This window comes from Cheilinus undulatus, linkage group 4, assembly GCF_018320785.1.
Source record: "Cheilinus undulatus linkage group 4, ASM1832078v1, whole genome shotgun sequence".
In the NCBI taxonomy this organism is placed as follows: Eukaryota; Metazoa; Chordata; class Actinopteri; order Labriformes; family Labridae; genus Cheilinus; species Cheilinus undulatus.
The window spans coordinates 15,257,759-15,282,177 of NC_054868.1; the positions used below are offsets into that span (position 1 = coordinate 15,257,759).

At 37.6% G+C, this 24,419-nt stretch overlaps 1 protein-coding gene and 1 long non-coding RNA gene across 2 annotated transcripts in view; both read left to right on the plus strand.

Moving 5' to 3' along the window:
• Nucleotides 1-2,374: 2,374 nt before the first annotated feature.
• Nucleotides 2,375-4,148, plus strand: LOC121507858. Its single transcript, XR_005991764.1, has 3 exons — nt 2,375-2,494; nt 3,852-3,916; nt 4,054-4,148. It is a non-coding gene; the product is annotated as an uncharacterized LOC121507858 (long non-coding RNA).
• A 2,710-nt stretch (nt 4,149-6,858) lies between these two features.
• The window catches only part of lrpap1 (low density lipoprotein receptor-related protein associated protein 1), a 44,193-nt gene continuing 26,632 nt past the window's right edge, over nt 6,859-24,419 (plus strand). The window contains exons 1-4 of the mRNA XM_041785202.1: nt 6,859-7,168; nt 7,724-7,868; nt 12,402-12,532; nt 13,941-14,061. Of these exons, the coding sequence (XP_041641136.1) occupies nt 7,007-7,168; nt 7,724-7,868; nt 12,402-12,532; nt 13,941-14,061 (559 nt within the window). The 5' untranslated portion in view covers nt 6,859-7,006. The remainder of the gene's footprint in view (nt 7,169-7,723; nt 7,869-12,401; nt 12,533-13,940; nt 14,062-24,419) is intronic.

The following is a 24,419-nucleotide window of genomic DNA, read 5'->3' on the forward strand; positions in this document are numbered from 1 at the left end:
TCAGAAATTGCATTCTTTAGTATCTTTTGAAATCGTGTGTTGTAAGGAAGATAATCACAGCGGCATTTGGCTGACAGTCACCAGTCAACATGGTCACTACCCACTGAGTCAAAGACGTCTATTAGACGTCTTGTCTAAATTTAGACCGAAATTCGCCCGTCTATAATCGGTCTATATTTTAGCCTAAATCTACACAATAAAATTTTATCCATTAATAATTAATTATTAAATTAAAAAACAACTGTAAATTGTATGAATGATGGCATTTTTAACAGTCATTGATCAATGTACAGTGTAGTTTAGATTTAGACTCGATTTAGACGTCTAAATCAAGACCTCATATCAACGTCTCTTTTTAAACCAAATCTAGACGATTGAATTAAATACATTAAATAATGAATATTGACCAAAGAAAATAACTGTAAGTTGCACAACTGATTTCTAAATATTGTACTTAAATAATTTGAATGGCCATTGATCAATATACAGTAAAGTTTAGATTTAGCCTTGATTTAGACATTTAATCAACGTCTAGATTTAGACCAGGTTTAAATTTTTAAGTTATTTTTATTTTTAGGCATAAGATTATGCCAACAATGTTAAGAAATAATTTAGATATCACTATTAACCTATAGCTAAATAAAGGCAGTTTGCAATAAAGTTTATTGGGCAATAATGCAAATAATTCCTTTTAAATAAAAAAAATATATATTTGTGAAGAGTAAAATAAAATGGCAGTTGGCACTGATGGCGATCGGGGACAGTAGCCTAAATCTAAATAAACATGGACGAGATATGTACTGTCAGCCATGGATGAAATTTTGATTTCAGAGGTGGGGGGGACACAACTGGTTTGAGTATGGGGGTATGGTCAATAGACCTCATTTACATAAAATTATACCTAATTTTTGAGTAAAAATAAGCTATAATAAGATATAATAAGATATAAAAATAAGATTATCATCACCCTAACATTTGTCACAATGCTCAATCTCATGACTAACATATCTTTATTCTTTCAACCTCACCTGTGAGCCTCCAGCCTCTCCTCCTATATCTCCTCCTCCAGCTCCTCCTCCACCTCCTCCATCTCCCCCAGCCTCTCTTGCTCTACCTCCTCCTGTATCTTCTTCTGGATTTCTATTATCTGTCACCTGACAAAAATATATTGATGGATGACATATGAACAGTGGGACAATTTGGGATGCAGCAATCATTGATTTTGATGGTATAGTCTGAATAAAAAACTCAGTTTCTCAATTATTATGTCTAATTTATTCACAAACAATATGGATGTATAAAATCACATTTGTAACCCAATGTTTTATTTGATTTTTCCCACAAACTTTCATTGTTAGTGTTTTTAAACAGTGGCTGCCTTTCAAAACACAAATAATACATGAAAAAAATTCCAAAAGTGTATCTCTTTGGCTTTAAATATATGCTTTTTTAAAATCTCTGTGTTGTTGAGGCTCTACAGTAATAATAATAATAATAATATTCTATTTGTCAGCTCTTTCAATAAAACTCAGACACTTTACAAGAATAAAACAATAACATAATATGAACATATAAATTGCAATACATAAGTTTATCATAAAGTTAAATAATAGAATATAAAAAAATACAAGTAATACTATTACTACTACTACTACTACTAATAATAATAATAATAATAATAATAGGAGGGAAGAGAGTCTGAGTTTCTGATGAATGAGGGGAAGGAGTTTGTGGTGTAATGTGTTTCTCTGAGTAACTTACACTTTGACTTCTAAAGAAGTCTCTTATATCCAGTTTTCTTTTTTTCGACATCTTGCCACCTGGCTGCGCCTAATTACCAAACACACATACACACGCACGCACAGACACACGTTCAATGTTAATGTAAACGAAACCTCTGATACTAAAATCCGTCTAGCTGACGTGACCCAGGCAGAACAAATGCCCAACATGTTAACAACTTACAGTGGCAGATGAACGTGGACTCATGGCCAACTAGCTAAACACCGGTGTGCTCATGTGCTATAGTCCAGGCACTGTTTACAACCAGATGGAGGAACAGCGGGGACGGCCAATCACACGTTAGCAAGAAACGGCAGAGCCAATCGATGAGCTTGTGGGCCAGTGGGCGGTCTAAAGGGAAACAGTCTTCAGCTTGAGCAGCCGTTTTCCGCTTGGTCCTAGTGCTCAACCTGTCTCCATTTAAAATAGCGTAACATTGTTTTTGGATGTTAAAAACTGCAGGGGGACCAAAATTGCCTTTTAAAATCGTGCGGGGGACATCCCCCCCCCCCCCCCCCCCAAATTACGTCCTAGCTGTCAGCGGAATCCTCCCTTTATAACTCTATGATCCCTCCCCACTAGGAGGTAGCAACACGCTGAAAGTTCGGTCGTCAAAGGCGAACAGAGTCGGTCGGAGCTCTCTGAGAAATTGTTTTTATTTTCAAAGCGTCGACTAGAACTCGACAAAGACATCGAGAAGGGCTGCTTATAGGTGAGTGCTCAAGGGTACGTTGTTGAAATGTTATTTTGTCCTGCAATGTCTGTTCATTTAATCGTTATCAGTCCGTTTGCAGCAAACCGATTGCAAGCTAGCAGGCAAGCTATAGCTTGAAGAAAAGTGCATCTGACATAAACATTAAGGTTATATGTGTTGCATGAATGTGGGTGCGGGGAGAGTGGGGGTTAGCTTCTTTCCATTTCTTTTATCTTTTTAAAGCACTTAGTGTTACATGAAATGTATGAAAGGTGCTGTACAAATGAATAAAGTTTAAGTTTAATATCGATGCATGGTGTACCTAGGCTACATGAACGGTCATTTTCAACGCCGAAATAACATTCTTTGTTTAGTGGTGGCCATTTACTTGAGGGCCATTCCACCGAATGGGTGCCTTTTCCGTCCCCAGGAAATTATATGTATAAAAATGCATGAAAATTAATTGTAAAATACATTTTCTTATACAGGAAAGTGTCCTGCACAATAATCTAATTGCAAATTTAACATATATGATGGGAAGGATTAGTAAAAATGACCCTGAACACTGAAAAACTGCAATTTTGACCTGTCCAAACTCTGTAACATTACAGGGTACTCTGTACACTTTAGAATAAAATATAATTGATAAAATCCAAAATATATGTCAGGTTTTTTGTGTGTATTTCTATATCCCATCTATGCTTCACAATAATTTTTTCAAAACAAATTTATAACTTTTTTGTAAAAATACATATTTTAGTCATGTCCCTGGGTTCTCACTCAGTCCTGTTACCCTAACACATTATCCCATCTGGTTAATTTGGAACATTGCACAAGTCATATACACAACAAGAAGTTGCATCAGTTGGATCTTCTAAAGGCCATGGGAAGACCTAAACTTAGTTCTTTCATTCATTTTTCTGTATATTTGATAATATTTAAACTGTGACAGAGGACGTAAATCTCAACATACTTTCCTGTTACATAAATTATATCTTGGTAATCTTTTGTTTAAAAAAAAAAAAAAAACACACATTTATCAAGAATGCCATGTGGCTAGATTTAATGTATTTGCTAACTTTATGCCAAAAAATCTTAATCCTGTTACTTTCAGTCCTGTTACTTTTTATTACATTATTTCTCAAAGTTTTGGATGTTAGGGTCTCCCCTTTACTCTGACAGCTTACAAATGGAACCACATGGAACTGGTAGGGTCTATTTGGTTTCATTTATATACTATCAGAGTTACAGACATGTAAGGGTCACTTCGCCCTACCTAAAGGAACAAACTGAGTCCCTGAATTCAACTTTGAATAGCACTTCCTTAAGTAATTCCACGCTTTTGACACTGTTAATAATTTGTAATATCATACAGATTGCAAAGCTGTCTCATGCTGGGGGGGAGGATGTGAAGACGTGCACCAATAAGACCATGGACAGGTATGATTACACATAGAAGTTTAATATCTATACTGTAGAACAGACAACACCACAGTGGGTGGTTACAATGTGGTAGTGTAATACAAGTTATATAAGTTTACTGTTGACAATTGTCTTCATTTTTTTTTCTGTTACAGACTCTTCACAAATGACGTAATGGGAAAATTCAATATGCAAGGTGGTGGGCCACATGGAAAGAGGGCCTTCAAGAAGACTCCCTTCTACTCTGTTATCACTGGTAAATAGAAAACTGTCTGCTAGTTCTTTGGCGATTGCTTCTTCATGTTAGAAATGTGTGACTGACATGACATTCATTAACAAACAACAATTTGTCTGGACTGTACTAGGTAATCTCTGTAATACTGACAATTATGAAACTTAATAGGTGTAGTTTCTTGAAAGGGAACCATACTACAGTTCTAGTCAGACTTTATTTATTCATTATTCTTTACAGAGTAACCCCAAAGTCTCAAATGGGTGGTGCCCAGTGTCCACTGAGTCAAGTCCTTTGAAACCATGTACCTTTTCTTATTGGATAATATCTCTGTGACATCACAAATAACAACAGGCAACCACACTTGCAATTTTTCTTCATTTGTTCTATTGCTCTTTTTGCAGAAGCTGTTCGGAAAGAATAACCAACCAATGTTAAAAGAATAACCAAAAGTTTGTTTTATTTTGGTAATATTGTATATTTGAGTTTGAGCTTTTATTTCATTGCAATGTATGTTTACAAATGTGTTAAGAAATTAAAAATATGTATATTGTTTTCACATTCATATGTTTGTGATGGTTGGATAATGTTTGAAAAATGCATTGATTTAGATAACAGTAGGATAGTTTGGTTAATGTTAACATCAAGAGATGTATTTATACCCGGTGGTAAAATGAGATCACAGGCTAAATTTGATTCTAATGGCTGGATTTATTAGAATATCCTTATAATACGTTTAATAGACGTCTTTACGACGACTAGATTCTGTAATGGGGTTTAAATTTGGCATAAAAGTAAAAGTCTGGCAAACGTCTAAATTTAGACATGTATAAATAGACGTTCATTAGCAGTTATTTAAATGTCTACGATAAGACGAGGTGTATACATTTGGTATAAAAATAAACGTCTGGCAAACGTCTAAATTTAGACGTCTATAAATAGACGTATATTAGTGGTTGTTTAAATGTCTAGGATTAGACGAGGCGTATAGACGTAGTCATCTTTTAGACGTCTATTAGACGGTTAGTTTAAACTTAGACGGCTAAAAAACTTTCATTTTTAGACCAGTGGTAGACCGATTTAAGCCCAGACGTCTAAGGACCATTAGGCGTCTATTAGACATCTTTTAGACCAAAAAATGCTCGGTGGGTATTTAAACCATAACACCGGATGCTTTCAATACTTTACCACAGCTTGTTCAGTATAATTCAAAACTCAGCAAGCCCAAAATTCCATAATGATACAAAGTAAGCCCATAAATGTTTCCAAAAGACATCACTGATCCTCTCTTAAAGCTGTTTTTAATGTACCAACCAAAAATGAAAGCAGTCAGCAGATTTAACAAACATTTGTGGTGCAGAAATGATGCCCTGCTCTTATTTATTTTGAATTGATTTGTAATCGCAGTGCCTTTTGTAATCAGGTGATTAAAGCTGTTTTACTGTGAAATATTTAAAACTTAAGGAGCTTTACCTAATTTTCCATCAACATGGGGATGCTCATTTGATTGATTTTTATTTTTTATTCTTCTGAGGCTTAACCTTAATATTGAATGCTCTATGATGACAATTAATGTCTTATGTTTTCTGATTTCTGCCTGACCGAATTCTGACTTTTTTCTCAGAACTCTGACTTTAATCTCAGAATTCTGACTTTAATCTCAGAATTCTGACTTTTTTCCTCAGAATTCTGCCTTTCTTCTCAGAATTCAACCTTTAATCTCACAAGTAAAAAAAGAAAAAAAAAAAAATTCGTCTCAAATATTTTTTTCAGTGGCCCTAATACTCTTCCGTAGATGGGGGGCACGTCCCCCCATCCCCTCAGTTCCTACGCCTATGATGAAAACTTTGTCATTCACCTTATGATAGTTTAATTTCTTCTCATTTCCATTTTATTCAAAAAGTAAACTGATCAGTCAGTATTTTAAACTGTATTTGTTTTGCTATTTTGAAATATTTAAGCAAATGTGATAAGTTTGTAAATCACAACTAATTAAAGCGATAAAGTCGGCATTTTGCCATATTGTGAGTATTATATCTATCATTATAATTACGGAGGGAAGACGCGGATTATAGAGCTTTTCACATAATGAGCTGAAGGGAAGACGGAACCAGAGTAGACTCTGTAATAAAATTAACAGAGACGAGAAAATTAAAGAAAAATTGATAGGAAGGGATTAAAGCATAACAATCAAATACCGTTGTGAAATAAAAGGACTTGAACATTATTCATATAATCGTATTGACTTAGCAGAAGTTCAGATTAAGAGAAAAGTTGCTGCTGTTCTGGACGTTCACAGTCACAGTTCTTCTTACTGAAAAGACTTTGGCATATAAAAATCTAAACGAGCTTATATTTATCACCGAGGTTTTCACGTTTCATTCGCTGCTCATGACAACATAGAGAACGCACCGAGTGGTAGCATTGATGCGAATTTTGTAGTCCATTAACGTTAAATTGTAGTTTTTACACAAAAAATACGTCACGTCCGTAACATCCGCCTAGGAAAAGTGCAGTCGGATTCCTTAATCGCCACAGTTCTCCTTTCCTCTCCTCTTACTCCCACCTTTCCTTAACCCTGTGACGTTTTCGTCGGGGTTAAGGCAAAATTAATAGGAAAGGACTTAGGAGGTAATTTTTTGGACTTTTCGAACGCACCCCAGGGCTGTCATTAAACTACAAATCCAACAAAACTACAACTTCCATGACACAGTGCTTGTTCCTCCCACTTTAGCACATGACCTGCACCAACGCTATATGACCCAAAATTATAGCCTGTAACATAGCAATTGTATTTGTTTCAGCGTATTTCAAGCAATAGTTTGCTAGGACTTATTGTTTATCGCTTTTTACGTTGTGGTAAGTTAATTTGTTAAATGAAGCTACAGTTTTTCTTGGTTACCCTGTGCTTTGGCATTGGTGTAATGGCTGGGAAATATTCTCGTGAACTGAACGAGCAGAAGCCGATTGGTAGTGATGGACAGTCGGTGGAGTTCAGGATAGCTAAACTAAACCAGGTGTGGGAGAAAGCTAAACGGGTAAGTATAACGTCAAACTACAATGTGTGCGTGTGTTCCCGTCAAGCGAAATGAAATAGCGTTAGCTGCACAACCACACTAAGCTAAGAACGCTAACGCTAGTTGTGTGTCTGTGTCAGTTCTCGTTACAGTCTTATTTCCATTAGCTTTCAAGACGGGTTTTATGCAATTGCTAGCTTGCACCGCATCAATAGTATTTCTTCAGTGTAATGGTAATTAAAGAATTACAACCATAAGCTGGGGGGGGGGTCTTGTTTGGGTCATGTGACAACTGAACCACCAAATGCTACATCCGTATCCAGTGCTCCCGAGGAAGCACTGTTAAAGTCCAATATCTGAACTGCGCAACTCTCATACAGTGTATGAGGATTTGTGTTCACAAACATTTTTGCAACTTCATGACAAGCCTGGGGTGGCTCTACTTTTTCTGTCCCAAATGTGTTTGCTCCGTTACTCAGTATTCCTTTCTCCCCAGCGTCCTTGATTACTTAAACTATGTGCTAGAAACTTTAACCATTAATGTCACTGGAAATTGACTCGGTTGTTTTTTAATAGATGCAGTTGTCACCAGTTCGGCAAACAGAGTTGCACAGTGACCTGAAAATCCAGGAAAAAGATGAGCTGCAGTGGAAGAAGCTGAAGGTTGAGGGGCTGGATGAAAATGGAGAGAAAGAAGCACAGCTCAGACGCAGTTTCAATGGTGAGACACTGGTGCAGTCAGTGATGGTATGAACCTGTCCTCACTTTGTTGTGAATTTCTTAGAGGGACATTCTTTATGAAAATGCCATTACTAATCATGATGAACTATGATGTCCTCAAATATTTGAAGATCCTGAATAGCAATTATCTGAAATCAAGAACTTAAATAGTTTCAACCTGATATACCTTTGCTATTTACCAATCACAGCAATTGTTAATCACCTTGAGCTCAGCATTTTGCATGGTTGTGATGGTAAGGAAGACCTTCCCTTTATTGGTCAGTAACCTTGAGCAGTAGGGATGGGAATCACTTGTGGCCCCACGATACTTGGGCCATGATTCGATATTATTTCGATTTTAAATATTTTGGGATACAGTAAGTATTGCGATACCATATATTGCAATATATACCGATTTATAACTGTGTAGCTGATTTAGCATTAGTCTTGCCCTTATTTTTGTCTTATTTATGCATTATTGTATTTCCGTGTAGCACTTCATGCAAACCTTATGTGTCATGTCCATCTCATTCATGCCCTGCTTGCATTTCTAATGTCCTTCCCCTGGTGCTGCCTTGTTTGTTGTACTAACTTTCTCCTGCTCTATGACCGTCACCTCTGCCAACCTCACTGGACAAACAATTGTACAAACCATTGATTTTATTTTTCCATTATCATAGACTTCAGTTCATAATAGCAATTAATTTGAAAAAAATCGATACTTGGTGGATGAAACAATATGATATATCACCAGACAAAATATCGCAATACGATGCTGTATCGATTTTTTTCTCCCACTCCTATTGAGCAGAACAAGGCTCATGTTGAGCTATCTGTGTTGAGGTTGGAAAGGGGTGGGGGTGTAGGTGTAGGGAGAGCTGAAATGACTGTCAAATACTATCTGCTACCATTATGGTGGTACCGGTTATGCCTCGTGTGAGTACTACAACACAACTCATTAATTAAACTGGTGATGACCGTGTTGCAAAAATCCATTCCATAGCAGAAATTGTACCTGTGATGGTAGTGAGGCAAAATTAATTTCATTGCATTGACTGTACATTTTCCTTTTCAATACATGTGACAAATAACAATGAATCATTGATATTGGTTTACTACCCACCACTAGTTGCATTTTTTTTTCAGTATAGTATTTAAATGTAAGGACAGGATAGATTCCATCAATTGTAAAACTCCTAAATCCAGTTTCTGACAGTGACAGTTAATAAAACTGACATTGGAGCCAGCACATACAGTGTATTTCATACAGTGCAGGGCTGTACAGTGCGACATATATGTTGCAAACTCTACGAGAAAATTGGTCCCTGCTAAGAGGTTTTCACTCCTCATCGCACAGGTGCTATGACAAAGTGAGAGAGGTGTGTGCATGCCAGACACACTGATAAGACTTTAGGTTAGACTTGTTGCCCCAAAAACTTCACTCCACTTTGATTTGAGATTTGAATTTCATGCCCAGTTCATTTATTTCTTATTTCTGGTACATTTTAGACTCAAGCGATCGACCACGCTCCGCGATGGTGAGAGGGACCAGCTGCAGCTCTTACAGAAAGGGCAGGCTCAGGGCAGACGGAGTACAGGTGCCATTATGTTGAAGAGGAGCGCTGCTATAATCCCAAGTTTTATTTTAAGGCACGTAGGGTAGACGATGTCAAAAACGTGTATCTACTAGCTTACTTCTCCGTTAGCCTCGTCCTTTACAATTACGCACTGATGGTTGCAGTGAGTTGGCTGTCAGTGAGAGGACAGAGCTCTCAGTCTGCACTAACTTCTGATTAAAGATTAATTCATAAAACAATGCATTTTTTACTCCACTAATATTGTAGCAGCTGCTGTTTGGTTAACAAGTCAATATGCGTCTGAATTTAGCGTACAGGTCCGATATATGAGAGAGAGAGAGACAGACAGAGAGAGATGCACAGAGGAGAAGATCAGTACTGCCCCACACTGCGTAAACTTTGTGTTTATTGTCAGGGTAAAGAGCAATGTAGAGATAGAATTTTTTTAATTACTGTTGAATTCCAATAGTAGTGATGTTATGATTACACTGTTAGAGAGAAAAGAGCATCTGTTCATTGACATTAGCTCTATAAACATCAGACCCCAGTGTGATACTACAATATGGACCAAACTCTAACAGTGTTTAATTAATTTCTACTAATGTTAGGAATATTGTCCTATTACACTGAGTATCAGTAAATATATACGGGGTGTCCAAACTATGGGCTGTGGGCCAACTGTGGCCCTTAATCCTTTTGAATTGGCCTGCAAGAAATCCATTAAAAAAGACCCACATAAGAACATAAAACTTGACTATATTTCTTAGTTTGACTAGGAATGCACAATATTGGGGTTTATATTATATGGGGATATTTAAAAATTAAATTCAGCTGATATCAATACCAATATATAATTGTAGTTTAGACCTAACAGTTTAGTCCTTGAAACACAGTTTAAGGATGAGCAAAGAAACATACTTCTGTCTCTAGAGCTCACTAAAGTTCAAGTAATAAGGATGAACACAGAAAAAGATTTCAGCTGTCTGTTGGTCCTGCCTAAAGTAGAAAAAAAAATTGATGAATACAAACAAAAGGAATCCAGCAGCAAATGGCAGCACAAACTGAGCTCATTTGCTCCTCTGTCTGATCTCAAAGTCTGATTTCCAAATCATACTGTTCTAATCACCTTCAAGCACCAACAGTTCTATAAAGTTAGTCAGCTTCCGGCAGTTTGCTCTTGTTTTGTGTCCGAATGTGGAGATGAACCATCAGCGTCTCTCTTCTCTGTGATTGGCTGTTTGCTTTGGTAGATATTAATGAGAGCTGTATTTTAGGCTGTTTTGGTTTTGTTTTTCAAGTACATTCACTTACTAATCATACATTTTGATTACATGTTGGCTTTAGAGATGTAACGAACATTTTATATATTGTGCTACAGGTTTTTGTTCTGTGCTACAAGATTGTCAACCTCTGTAGCACCAGCGTTATGGGCAAAAAAAGTTAACGTACAGCCCTGCAGTACATAAAGTGAAATTGTTATTAATTGGACCAGATCTGAATCCCAATAGTTGCCCACCCATGGCAAATATGCATAGTAGCTTTATTCATACCACACACTGAAAATATACCAATAATTAATGGTAATCATACATGCTATAGAACTAAAACATCCTTTTATTCTCTGCATCCGTTGATTCCTTGAAGAATATTCATTGCTGTTTCACAATTATTATAATGGGAAATTTTGCACCCAATATTAACATATTTAGATGTGTAAATCCTCAGTCAGAAGCAAAGCTGTGCTGACGTATTTCAAAGTAATCTGGTAGTGCTCAGATTACTTTTTGTTGTAACAAATATGCGTTATTTTATTCATTTCAAGTAATCCATTATTGTTTACTTTTTTACTTTACTAATTGAATCTCTTAGATAAAAAAGGAACAATTCTGCTTTCCCTTGGTTTGCATAAGTAGTAGTGATGGCAAGATGAAGCTTCAATGAAGCATTAAAGCTTTCCATCCAGTTGCTTCACTGGGCTGAAACCATGGCTTTGGTATGTGAAGCTTTGCATTGAATAAATCATAAAAAGATGAATGAATGATGTTTGTAATGCCAATGCAGAAGTTATGAGCTTATCAATATAGTGTTTGTCTTTATAAAACACACAATAAAGACTCAAGTCCACAAAATGTGAGGGGTATCCATTGCGTTTCACTGCCCCTTACATTTTGAATCGCATGTCCGCAAACAAGTTTGTGATGTACTAAACAAATAGCTACACGTGGAGTGACGCTCCTACACAGACAGGAAAACAAAAGCACATCCACACTGTCCTTGCAACCACACAATCAGAGCAAACAACAGCACTAGCCTGAATATTCCCAGATAAAAGTCTCCTGTTTAGGGACCCTTTTGTTTCCCCTTGAAATACAACAGCAGAAAAAAGACAAAGAAAGACGGAACAGTGCAAACATCATTCTGCGGGTGCGCTGCTGCTCTGTTATAATCTTTTTGGTATTAGGGCTGAGTTTGAAAAGCAATGTGGCTGTTTAGCTGAGTAGTTTATATTGCTGACTTTAGTAAAGGAGGTAGGGGGTTCATATCTCTTGGTCAAGGCACAGTCAGTATCCAGTGTGGGCCCTTGGCTAGGTCCTTTATGCCATAAACACCTGTTTATGTTGCTTTGGACAAAATTGTCTGCTAAATGACAACAGATGAGAGTTTTAAAGAATCAATAGTCAGTTTGATGATCTCAGATTCTTCAACTCTACTCTTGTTTATTAGTCTGCCCGGCTTATTTCAACAGCTCATCAATTAAATGTGCAGCTCATTTTGCTCTTCCCTATTGAACAGAGTTGTTTTAAAAGACAGCCCAAAAAATAGAGAAACTTGTAATGTGTATCCGTGTCTTAAAAGCACTTGTCCATCAAATAGATATATTGTATTATGGTCTCAATTGTAACTTTTAACAGCCATATGTGTGAAAAAATAGCTGCATTTGTGTTAATTTATTACAGTGATCTTAACAAAGTATGGAATGGATGGGAAAAGAGACACTAGACCACTGGAAAGTAACCATCTGAAGGACCATGACACAAAGGACGAAGACACATTTGATGATCCTAGGCTGGACAAACTATGGAACAAGGTGTGTATTTGTACAAAATCTTTGAAATAAAAACAAAAACCCACACAACCAATTTTTTCTGTGCCCTTTTAAAACTTTCATGGCTTGTCAGTGTAATTACAGAATGAAGAATTACCTTATAAAATTGAAATATTAGAACTCTTTATTAATTTAGATTAAACTGTGTCTTAGTTTGATACCAAGAAAGATCAGTTGCATCAAATGTTTTATAGGGACATAAAACATTTAAGGGAGCTGGAGAAATAACAAAATGTTTACTTATACTCTCTCACAATTTCCCAATTTTTATGCTTGATATTTGACAATGGACCACAGCATAAGAGATTGTTGTTTTTCCAATAATTCTGCAGTAACTGTTATCATAGCTGTATCAATTTACAATTATAGAACCAAAATAAAGACAAAATGTAGTTACATATGCAAGCTATTAAATGAATTAAAACTGGTCTAATGCTGCCATACCCATTTTTTTTCATCTTCTCTCATCCCAAATGTAATTCTGTGTATGGTGAAGCCCTGGTGTAATTTGCCCTTTGTCTGAAAAATTGGAGGGAATTCAGCTGTTGAGACTGATTATCTTCTTTAGCATTAACTTAGTCATCAGCCATCAGTGACTGGTTGAATAATTTAATTGTGAAAGCAGAGGGAGCAGGGGAGTGACTACATTGCTTCTGCTCCCTTTTTTCAGTTTTACTCAAAGGCTCTAGCCACAGACTGCACACTTTGACCCATATAAAAACACTGTATTATGTGAGGCACACCTTTGTAATTCAGCCCGCAATGTTTTATTGTTCACTATATAACAGGCCAGTGTCCACTGACAATTGTTAACGTTTTAACAAACGTCGTCATAAGACACACATAGACAACACATTTTTTCTCCATTTGGAAATGTTGCTGCTTATGCTGGAACTTAGGCCATTTAAGTTGTAGTGCAGTATGGATTATCAAATTTCTAAGTTAAAAAAGTCTTTAACATGATAGGATGCTCATGAAATGCATTGTAATACTTAAAAAGGAAGTGCCCAGATCTGTTGGGTGGCTTAATCCTGCAATAGAAATGCAGATTAACTTCTTAAAACAGAAAATAGCACCTTCACGTTTAAATTAAAACCAAGCTGTGACCCTGAGTGTACTTATGTCTTTATAATTCTATTGAATGTTTATTTGTGAATGTTTATACTTACTAAAGCTGATGTAAAAGTAAATGTAGCTTCAAGATTTGTATCAAATTTGGTATTTGTTGTATACAAAATATTCCTTAGTCTATGTACACTTGAATCTTTATGAATCTGTTTTAAAATGATATACTGTTTCAAACCATTTGTCAGGGAATCTTACCATTTTTCATTTTCTCTGTCCACAATACATCTTGTTACCTATCTTCTGATGGCCATATTTCCACTAGGCCAAGAGCTCAGGGAAGTTTTCAAATGAAGAGTTGGTGAGCCTGAAGAGGGAATTCCAACATCACAAGGACAAGATACAGGAGTACAACATCCTGATGGACACTGTCAACAGGGCAGAGGGTAGGCTGCATGAATCACTTCCCCATCACCCTGATGAGTCCTCTGAAGCCCATTTCTTTATAGTGCTCACTACAAAATGTTTCTTTATACACTCAAAGTTATGACTATTTTTTTTAAATACAAACCCCTACCCTAAAACTATTAAATTGAAAATGTACTTATTCAAATAACACAGTCTGGAAAATAATTATAGATTTACATAGTTTAGCCATTCCTACAGTCCAAAACTTATAACTAGGCATCGGCAGAGCCAGCAGATGGCTACAGGTGCTTTAGCCACAGATGTTTTCTTAAAAGCCCCAAACATTTTGTCTCAGAGCAACTTGCTCCTCCGTTAAGTTATTGATTGTGCATGAATTGGGGATGAAGTGACACGTGATAGACAGCCAACACACAGCCAATGTCATGTCAAGCCATCTCAATGTAGCCTGACCCAACCGCTGGTTATTGTTGTGTGTCTGCTTGTTACTGTGCCGTTATAGGTCAGGGACTCACCGCTCTGATTAATATCTAAAAACACAGACACGCCCCTTTTAAGAATTAGTTGAATGACTGAGCTTTAGCTGAGAAAATAAGTGTGCATTCCCTATGTTACAGACAACACTTGTTTAAGTATTACTCTGAGTTCTGATCATGTTTGATGAACAGAGATCTGATCCTGTCAGCTGTGAGTCTGCTCAGTGACGCTGCAGACCCTGGGTAAGTTTGTCACACATGCATTGGATCCTCAAAAGTCAGGTCCTTTGGAGGTTAGGCTACAGTCCTCCCTGGCAACTCTTGAACACACAACTGGAAATGGCTAGCGAGTGTGCGTGATTACATCATAGGAAGCACAGAAATCAAAATGGGAGGGATACTAACAACAACTTTCACAAGTTTAACCCAGCACCATCTAATAAGCAATCATATCATTATATAATCATACTATATATAATAATAATATGACTTATGTAATCATATTGATCATTTAATATAATCATATAATGTAATTATATAATCATATTATATGGCGCTACTTTTACCCATTCAGCTTTACTTTGATGATAGGAAATAATGATGACAACATATTTTACGGTCAAAACAGGACATTTAAAAGTATATTGAGCACGCTAGGACCTGGCTAGGTATTATGCCAGATATTATGCAATTTTAGTTTTTAAGAGAAGGAAAACAATGCGCATTGGATTGTGGGTAATTCTTGCGAGCGGAGGATGCACATGTGCATCCTTGGAAATTCTTTGTCTCTGAAGGACTAAGTCCTTGGAAAATTTTTGAGAATCCTCGAGATTGGAACAGTCCTTCGGTGGCAGTTGATGACGTAGTATCCTTCACAAATGGCCGTTTGAGGATCCTTCCTTGGTTTTGAGAAACAGCTAGAGTCTCATTTGTTGTGCCCCTGGGTTGACTCATTAATGTGTTTCTGTTGAAGTGTAAGCTGACTATAGGCTTGAGTGTTTTATGATCTCTTCAACTCTTTTCAGATGGAAAACACAACCTTACTTACTCTTTAAAATATTGGCAATTATGAAAATCTCTAAGAATTTTGCTCTAAGGATGTGGTATTTATACTCTTGAAGATGGTTTGTTTTTGTTTTAGGATGATTTAGCTGGACCTTATTGACTTCAGTCATGTGGAAACAGCTAACTTGAGTTAGTTGTTAGTTTAGCCACTTAATTTTTAGTAAAAACTGTAGTGCAAAATGTATATAACCCCTTTTTTTAAGGATTGGAATGTAGGAAAAGTAATTTGTTTTTATTGTAATGTTTGATTTGTTATGGGCTTTTATTTTTGCCAGCGTCCGGTCTCATACCAGATGCAAACAAAGGCCGGTGTTACAGCTGACAGGTAACAGAGCATGGGGAAATCACCGTCTTCCTTGCTTCTCAACTTAGCATCCTGCTAGTAGGTGACCAAGGTATGAACCTTTATTTTTGATATCTGTATTGTTTTACTGCAGGGGTTGGTACCTTGTGTTGGCTTCAGTTTGAATGTGATGCAGTTGTGTCCTCGATAATTAGTTTCCTCTTTCTTGCTCGTAAACCTAGCGGTAGATTAGCAAGGCTCACTGCTAGTTAAAGCCTTTTATTCTTTGCTTGCAATGGGTTGTTTACTAGTCGATTCATTGCTTGCTTGTTGATAAGGGTTACTTTCCTGCTTTGTGAGGGTTTGTTGTTTTTAATGTCAGTGTGTTTTTGTATGGCTCTGGGTAGCATGTTTTATCAGGATAGCCCAATCTCACTGTGTTTTTTGTTTGTTTCATGGTTTGTTTGTTTTTGAAACTTGTGTTTTGAGTTATTAAGGGTAAATATCTATGTGCTTTTGTTTTGGGGGTTATTTTGCCTTTTATGTAAATGATATGGTTTGTAATGTTTGGTTTCTGTCTGCTTGGCACAGCTCTTGCGGTGCGTTAATGACAAAGGAAATGCATGGATCTAAGAAAATAAAAGGATCCCAAACTATCAGTGACAAAGAGTCATGCTCATTCTAGCTGGGAATGCTACACAAAAACACACCATGATATAGGAAATAAAGCTTTTAAAGTTTAAAGATTTGTGGGTGAGGACCCCCCAAACCCCCCACACATGTCTGAAGTAAATCCTACATGTAAATCCTACATGCCTTGTACCCATGGGTACAAAGTGGTTTGTTTTTTTTTATAGTTTTAAGTTAATGGAAGGATTAAAATAAATAAAGGTGCTAAGTGATGGACAGGTGTGAGAAAAAGATGAGGAAAGGACAGTGAAACCTTTTGTAGCTGGAGAAGAGGATGCTCTACACAAGGAGAGCTGATGAAGAGAGTGAGAAAGGAGATAAACAACATTAGTCAGAAAAAGAAAGGAGGAGGAAATGTGTGATGCGCCAAGAGAGTAGAAGATGAGAATTATTACAGAAAAGGCTTAGGTTGAATTCAGATTTGAGGATTCATTAAACATTTTTCTGGTACTTGAGGGGATTGTGGACAGGCAAGGGGCACATATTTTTCTTAGCAAAGCCTGAAAAAGTGATTTTAGCATAATATGTCCCTTTTAACACAAATTTTGCAAGATTGAAAATGCTGAGCCAGAGCCGGAGCTTGTCATGCTAGGACAACAACAAGCAGCAGATTTGTTGCTTTCTTACCAGTCTACTTCTCAACGGACCGATAGACTGGGACCTTTGATGCTAATGTAGGTTGATTTATCTTTACACCAATAACAATAATTAAAATGATTTAATAATAATAATAATTGTAATGATAATAATAATAGGTCATGGGTTAGGCCTGGGCGATATGGCCTAAAAGTCATATTGCAGCATTTTTCTTGCCTTTGACGATAACGGTATTATATCACGGGATTACAAAATTTAAAAAAAGATAATGCTTTTTGATTCAAGTGTTATTGACCCCCTTCTCCCCTTAAAACAAGCCTTTGATGGCCTGCTTAATTTATCTCTAAGTATAGGAACACAGAAGACATGTTTTTTTTTTTTTTAAGTCTCTCTAGGTTTACTTCTGTCTAACTGCACACTAAGTTTCGCATTTCATCTCTAACCTGATGAGGTGTGTTAAGCTGCTAATGACTTGAACACGTTTGCTAGTGAAGGCGTTCACAATAAAGCTTTTCAGAAAAATAACAGCCGCGGACTTTAATTTTGAAGAGCTTGACGGAAGCATTGTGTTTGGCATTGAGTTAGCTTAGCTTTGGCTGCCGTACCGGAGAATACGGCCAGTTTACCACAGCTTTTCTGACCTCATTTAACATCGCAGCCTGGATCTTTGACTCACTGTGGACTTAGGAAAGAAAGTCATAAGTTAAAATAGACTTATGCTGTTGTAAAAGGAAGAGCTGCAGCGCTGGGCTCTGAGACCAGCCAAAGCAGCACTTAGCTTGTGCTACAGCCCCAGGCAGGCTGACAGATACCCCTTTCCCACTGGCCGAAAAACCCGTTTAAACACGCTAACAATTGGCTCCTGTCGGCAGTGGGAAAGGCTCTAATTGGCATTCAGACCCGCATTGACTGACCCTGCAATGGGCATGGGTTTTTATCGGCTCGCCTCCGATTGACTCCAGTGGGAACATCACACCCGGGTGAACGCGGGACGACTTTGGCGTAACGTGCCCACAACATAATATCACGCCCTTAACTTGGGGCAACAAAAAAGACGCTGGCAGCTGAGGGACGAGCATTGTTGTTTTTCGGACTCAGCGTGTGAGATTTATATTTGCAAGATGGCACAGCACTGGCAAGACAGCGAGATCAGAGAGCTTCTTTTGATCCGTGGAGAAGAGGAGATTCGGCACCAGGGGCCCATTGCACAAAACTGTGATTCAGACATCCAGGATAAATGATTGAGCTTGGTTCAGTGAATCCAAAACAAGAATGTCGAGGCTTAAGTGGTTGCACAAAGACCAAGCCAGGATGAGCAGACACGGATTCATCAAGCCAGGTGAAACCTAACCTGGATTAGTGCGCACATGCGGCTTCCTCAACTAGACCCCGCCATTGATCACAGATTCACTGATTCACCATGACAACAAGAGTGGCATACTTTTCCCCGCCGGAGGCAGAAATCCTCATGGAGGCTTACGAGGAGGTAAAGGACCAAATAAAAAGACGGCAACACCACCACAGTTATAAAACAACAAGAGAAAGCAGCAGTTACAGAAGCAACAACAAAGCACACTGTAAGGCTGACCACAGGAGGTTGTTAAAAAATCAATTGTTTTAAACTAAAAATTCACAATAGCTATTTAAGCTCTATTTTTTCTGAGTTGTTGAACACATTTTAAGTTTTAGGTAAACAGTACTTAGCCATTGTAATTGTTTTTTGTCCCAGAATGTCTTTGAGCATTAGACACATTTGCACCATGAGTGAGGACCCTAACTCAGTGACAGTGGAGATAAGTTCCGCCTGTAGGGGCCAGGTAGGCTGTATGGTGAGTGGTAAACTGAAGGTGATGAAAAGAGAACATCATCATTCAAAGCGTTCTTTTCACTAATTGTGGTTTAAGGTCACACAAGTCAGACTATATTAGGAGGCAGTAATATTCAAGATTAATGTATGTGATAGAAAAAAGGGATGCTTGTAGTTGATGTAGAACACATAGCTTTATGAAAACTACCCAACATAAACCTACGAGAAATTATTACTCAAAAAATTTAATTCTACCACCTAAAAACTTTGAGTACATTTACTCAATTTAATTTGTTAATTCTTAATAAATAATAACTAAATTTATGTAGACATAATTGAAACTATGAGTTAGATTTACTCATTTTTGACAATTTGTGTAAGATATTTGTGATTTTTTTTGTAATATTTTTGCATTGATTTTATTAAGTAAAGACCAGTAATTTTTTAAAGTGTATGTATGAATTTTTTTCAGTGTGCAGACATGTGGGGTGTATTATATACAGACCTTTGAATGTGAATTTATTCTTATGTTCTATAATATGCTTTGAATTCGTTCTTTCTATCTTGTAGAGTCACTGTGACTTGCTTTGATTTATCCTTATTCAATAAAGGAACTTCATGTTACTCTTTGATGTGTATTTATATTCGTATGGCATATATAGTCTGTGGGAAACTGTAAATTATCTAATGATTGCAAAATCATCTAAAATAAGCATTCATCTAAAATTATTGAAATTTAATATCACAGATGTTTAGATAATCACAGTGGGTCTAGTTAAATGTGATAACATTGTGTAGTGGGCAGTGGAATAACTATTGGTTTCCATTTGTGGTGACTGCTGACTGAGATAAGGGATGGGATTAAATAGATCCTGGAACTTAGTCTGGTCTGGAGCAGGCTAGCTCCACAGAATAAATCTCCATGGTAACTTATGCCATAACATATCCTGCTTTCCACTATCCCGCTTTTGTGCAACCAAATCATGGATAAGTTGAGCCAGGATAACCAAGACATCCCGGCTTAATCCCTTATCCTGGTTTTGTGCAATGGGCCCCAAGTCACAGGGACTGTGCGAGACACAACTATATACAACAACATAGCTAAAATGTTGAGTCAGTGTGGCAACGACTCTCACAGTCTCACTTTAAAGAGATTTAAGTTGGAACGCGATAAGTCTGTCTCTTAAAGAGGGAAAGTACTGCAGATTCACTGTTTTATTGTTTTGTTTTTGTTGTCATGATCACGCCTTTATTTCATATGCGGGTGCATGAGAGTGATTAGTCCTCCTTGTCATCAACATCGTACAGCTGTGTAATTTTACGGCACATATGAATACTAAAATGCTTTGCTAGATCAGTCTTGTTATAATGAAGATATCCGCTGAGAAAAATATTTTATTCCTAGGACAGATTTAGTGCAGATGGCCTTTAATTTCTCCTGCCTATCTTATAAAGCTGTCCGTTCACAGCTGGAAAGAGAGGTCCTTTTTAAACGATATTATCTATTAACCTTTCATTTATTTATTTATTGCATTATTTTCCGCTTGGAAATGATCACACCGATCCTCTTTTTTTCTTTTCTTTTTTGTTATTACACAAAAACCAACGTGATGACATCAGCTTGTTGCACAAGGGGGAAAAAAAATACAGCCACACAGCTTGTCTGCTGGTGATCAGACCCGGGTCTGCTGGCAATGGGAAAGGAGTCACTTGCTGATTGTTAGCGGGTTTACCCGTGTTTAACTCTTTACCTACTGCCGGAGTGCCGGCACTGTGTTTAATTTGTCCGTAGTATTATTACCGTAACTCCATCAAATTTTGTCCAATCAAAAAACTTCCAACGGTGTTGGAAAGCTGAGAATTGTGGGCATGCGCACATTTATGGCCCATTATGGTACTTGCAACCATATGACGTGGGCATTCATAGCAAAACACCAGTTTTGTATTGTTCTTCTTTTAAACTGCTGACAATTCTATATTATGTGTAATAATCATTAACCAGATGTTGAAAAGTCAAGTTCAAGTACTCCTGCGACAAAAGGGAACAAAATTTTCAAACTTCCAACCATAATAACAAAATATGTCCAAATTGCCATTTTAAACTCAGTAGGTAAATGGTTTTAAAACCCGCTTTTAAATGCTAATTTTAGTGAGAAAGTGGTTAGAGACAGCCCACTGACTTTGTTGCGGTACAGCCACAGCGGATAGGAATATTTCCTGCTCGTTTGCCAGAAATCCATCCGAACCAGTCAGGAGAACTAGTCGGGTCAAAGTCGGGCTGTAGTATGCCCCTGTACACAGCATGACAAACGATGCCAGATCTTACTGAAAGTTGACCCAACTTTAAAGTGAGTTATGCAACTCAAAATTTGTGGCTGAATCAGGGGGAAATTCCACAGAGTAAAACCGGCTTTAGCGAATATACACTGTAAAATGACTGTGATATATAAATGACAAGCCAGTCTTGTGTATACTATCAAAAATTGTGCCACTTATTTCATACAGTCATGGACAAGTATTGGCATCCCTGGAATTTTTCCAGAAAATACACAATTTCTCCCAAAAATTGTTGCAATTACAAATGTATTTGGTATACACAATTATTTGGTATATACAATTTTACACAAAACTCAAAAAATGGGCCTCCTCAACTTAATATTTAGTTGCACACCCTTGGGGAAAAATAACTAAAATCAGTCGCTTTCTATAATCATCAACAAGCTTCTTACACCTCTCAACTGGAATTTTGGACCACTCTCCTTTTGCACACTGCTCCAGGTCTCTCAGATTTGAAGGGTGCTTTCTTGCAATAGCAATTCTGAAATCTCTCCATAGGTGTTCAATGGGATTTAGATCCAGACTCATTGCTGGCCACTTCCATTCTGTGCTCTTTGTTTTCAAGCCTGTGCCAGATTAAATAGAAAAATTGAATCTTGAAACTGTATTTTTGATCCAGCAAAAAATTCTGTAATCGGTTTATAGCCTTTTGCGCTAACTTCTTCTGCAAGCAGAATTTTTGTTTTTGCTTTTAATAACACGTCCATACGTCATCACTGTGAGCCAATTGTCAAAGTGGTGTCAAGCATCCACGGACATTAATTTGCTATTAATTGGATGAATTAAGAACTGTTTTTGGAACGAGAGACGATTCCCAGAGTCCATGGACAGGGATCCATCTTGCTGTGTGCTTCAGACCACCCTCTGAGCGACCCACCCGGCATCCTTGCAGACTGGCATGTAGCGGCAACCTCAGGCGTTCAAGAACTTGCCAGACAGCTCACCTCCTGCCGTCTTCCCTCTATGGCATTTTTCTTCAACGGCAAACACAAAAACAAAAACGGCAGGATCTTCTTCAACTCTCTGAACTGGTGTGGCGTCTCCAATCATTCCATTCAAAATCAGTCATTAATTCAAATCGATTTTCCTTCCAAACCAGCGAATCGTACTGCAAAGTAGAGCCCTGCACTGGAGCCCTAGGCCCGAGGGGCCTGACAGCCCGACAGCCCGAGGGCCGGACTTCAGGCCAATGATCATATCATTACCTCGGACACGGGCCGGCCTCGGGCTCTTTTGTTTTAAACCTGCCAATTAGAGCAATGTGTCGTGTTTGTGTTTAACCAATTTAAATGGCAACACTTGAACGCAGCAGCCACTCTGCCCCCTCCCTTCCCACTCGACGTGTCCCAGCCAGCGGTAGCAGCAGCGAGTGTGCTTTCAGCGCAGCTGGAAGAGTGATGGAAGAAAGGAGGACTGGACTTGCCCCTGAAACTGTGGATGCTATTCTTTTTCTGCATGATGCCAAGCAAACAGACTGTTCTTCTTGTGGTGTTTAAAGAACAGAGTTTGCCATGTTAAGCAGCTCACTGTTGTTGAATTGGACGTCGCCATGTTCAGAATTGATTAATAGTTCTACTATAGAATAGAATAGAAGTGTTTATTTGTTAATAGGCCTACAATTCCTGCGATATGCAGGTCAGCTGTTGCAGTGCGCTGCTGCATCGCGCGGGGCGCACAAAAAAAAAAAAAAAAAAAACTCGGGCCTGATAATTTTGAAAACCTGTCGGGCCGGGCCAGGCTAGGGCTCCACCTCCTTGGGCCCAGGCCGGACTTGGGATAATAGGCCCTTGCAGGGCACTACTGCAGAGTACAGAGCATTTCCACAGCCAGTGCTCCAAACCAGCAGTGTTGCGTGCCTGGACCAACACTTCGCTCTGCTTCATTCAAGATACGCTGCAGGTCTATTTTCAGTGCCGGCAGCTGCTAAACTGCGTCAATACCCATCGATCAGAAGGCTCCAGAAGAGGAAGTCGTAAGTGTAGAATATCCGGTTCTTTCAAAATACAACACAATGCACGGACTCCTGATCATAAATCATCACTATATCAACATTACGTCTTATCCTGCAGTGAGAGCAAAGGGTCACCGAGAGGTGAGTGGGTCACAGAGCTACAATAGCACCATTGATGTGGAAAAGTTAACTTTTTGGGATATTTAGCCAAAGAATTTTGCATAAAATCTCCTTTAAATATCCTTTAAGCAAACATTAACCTTTTAACTTCCTAATGTACCCACCCAATGGTGGAAGCAATATCATGGACTTATACCAGAAAGGATAATAAATGAATCTCCAAAGGTAAAATAGTCCGCTGTTGACTAGGGCTGCAGTAATAGATTCGTTTTGTAGTCGAGTACTCTATTGATTCTTCTGATGACTAATTGAGAACTCTGATAAGAAATATTGCGTTTTTTAATCAGTCACTTTGGCTTTTTCAAGAGAAGTAGTTCTAGACAAATGAGAAAAGAAACTGGGTCCCTTAAATGAACTACTTCTATATTAAAAATCTGTATTATTCTTTGAAGAAAATACATTTTACAAAGTGCAATGAAGTTCTGATGACAGTTTACATTTCTAAAGTTACAAGGAAAGGAAGTTAAATAATGACATTAGATTATGCCATATTTGGGGTTTTAGGGATCCTTTCCCAGGAAATTTTGGGTGCTAACTCTTTATTTCTTCTATTGTAGTTTATTTTTGTTTTCCAGTTTGTCATTAAATGAAAAGGGACACAATCATTTTAACATCCTCTACTTTATGCATGCGTGTAATATTTCACATTCTAGCAAGAATAGAGTTCCATCATTCACACAGAGGTCTGATGATGTCTGAGAGGTGAATTTTTAGATTACAGGAATATGGTCTATTTTTCAAAGCGTGTTCAACTTTAAATTTTTGCAAATTTTTGATTGTGAATTCATCCACCATAAAAATATGACCTTTAAAGACCATCCACTGAGATGGACAACACATTTTAAGGGATAAAAGCTGCTTCTGTGACCTGTTGAATCCTCTCTGTATGTTGATGAATTTTGACCTATTTAGTCTCAGTCAATGTCTGTGGCAATAGTATGTTTCTATTTAATTGGTGTCAATTATCACTGTAGGTCTTATAAAATTATTTG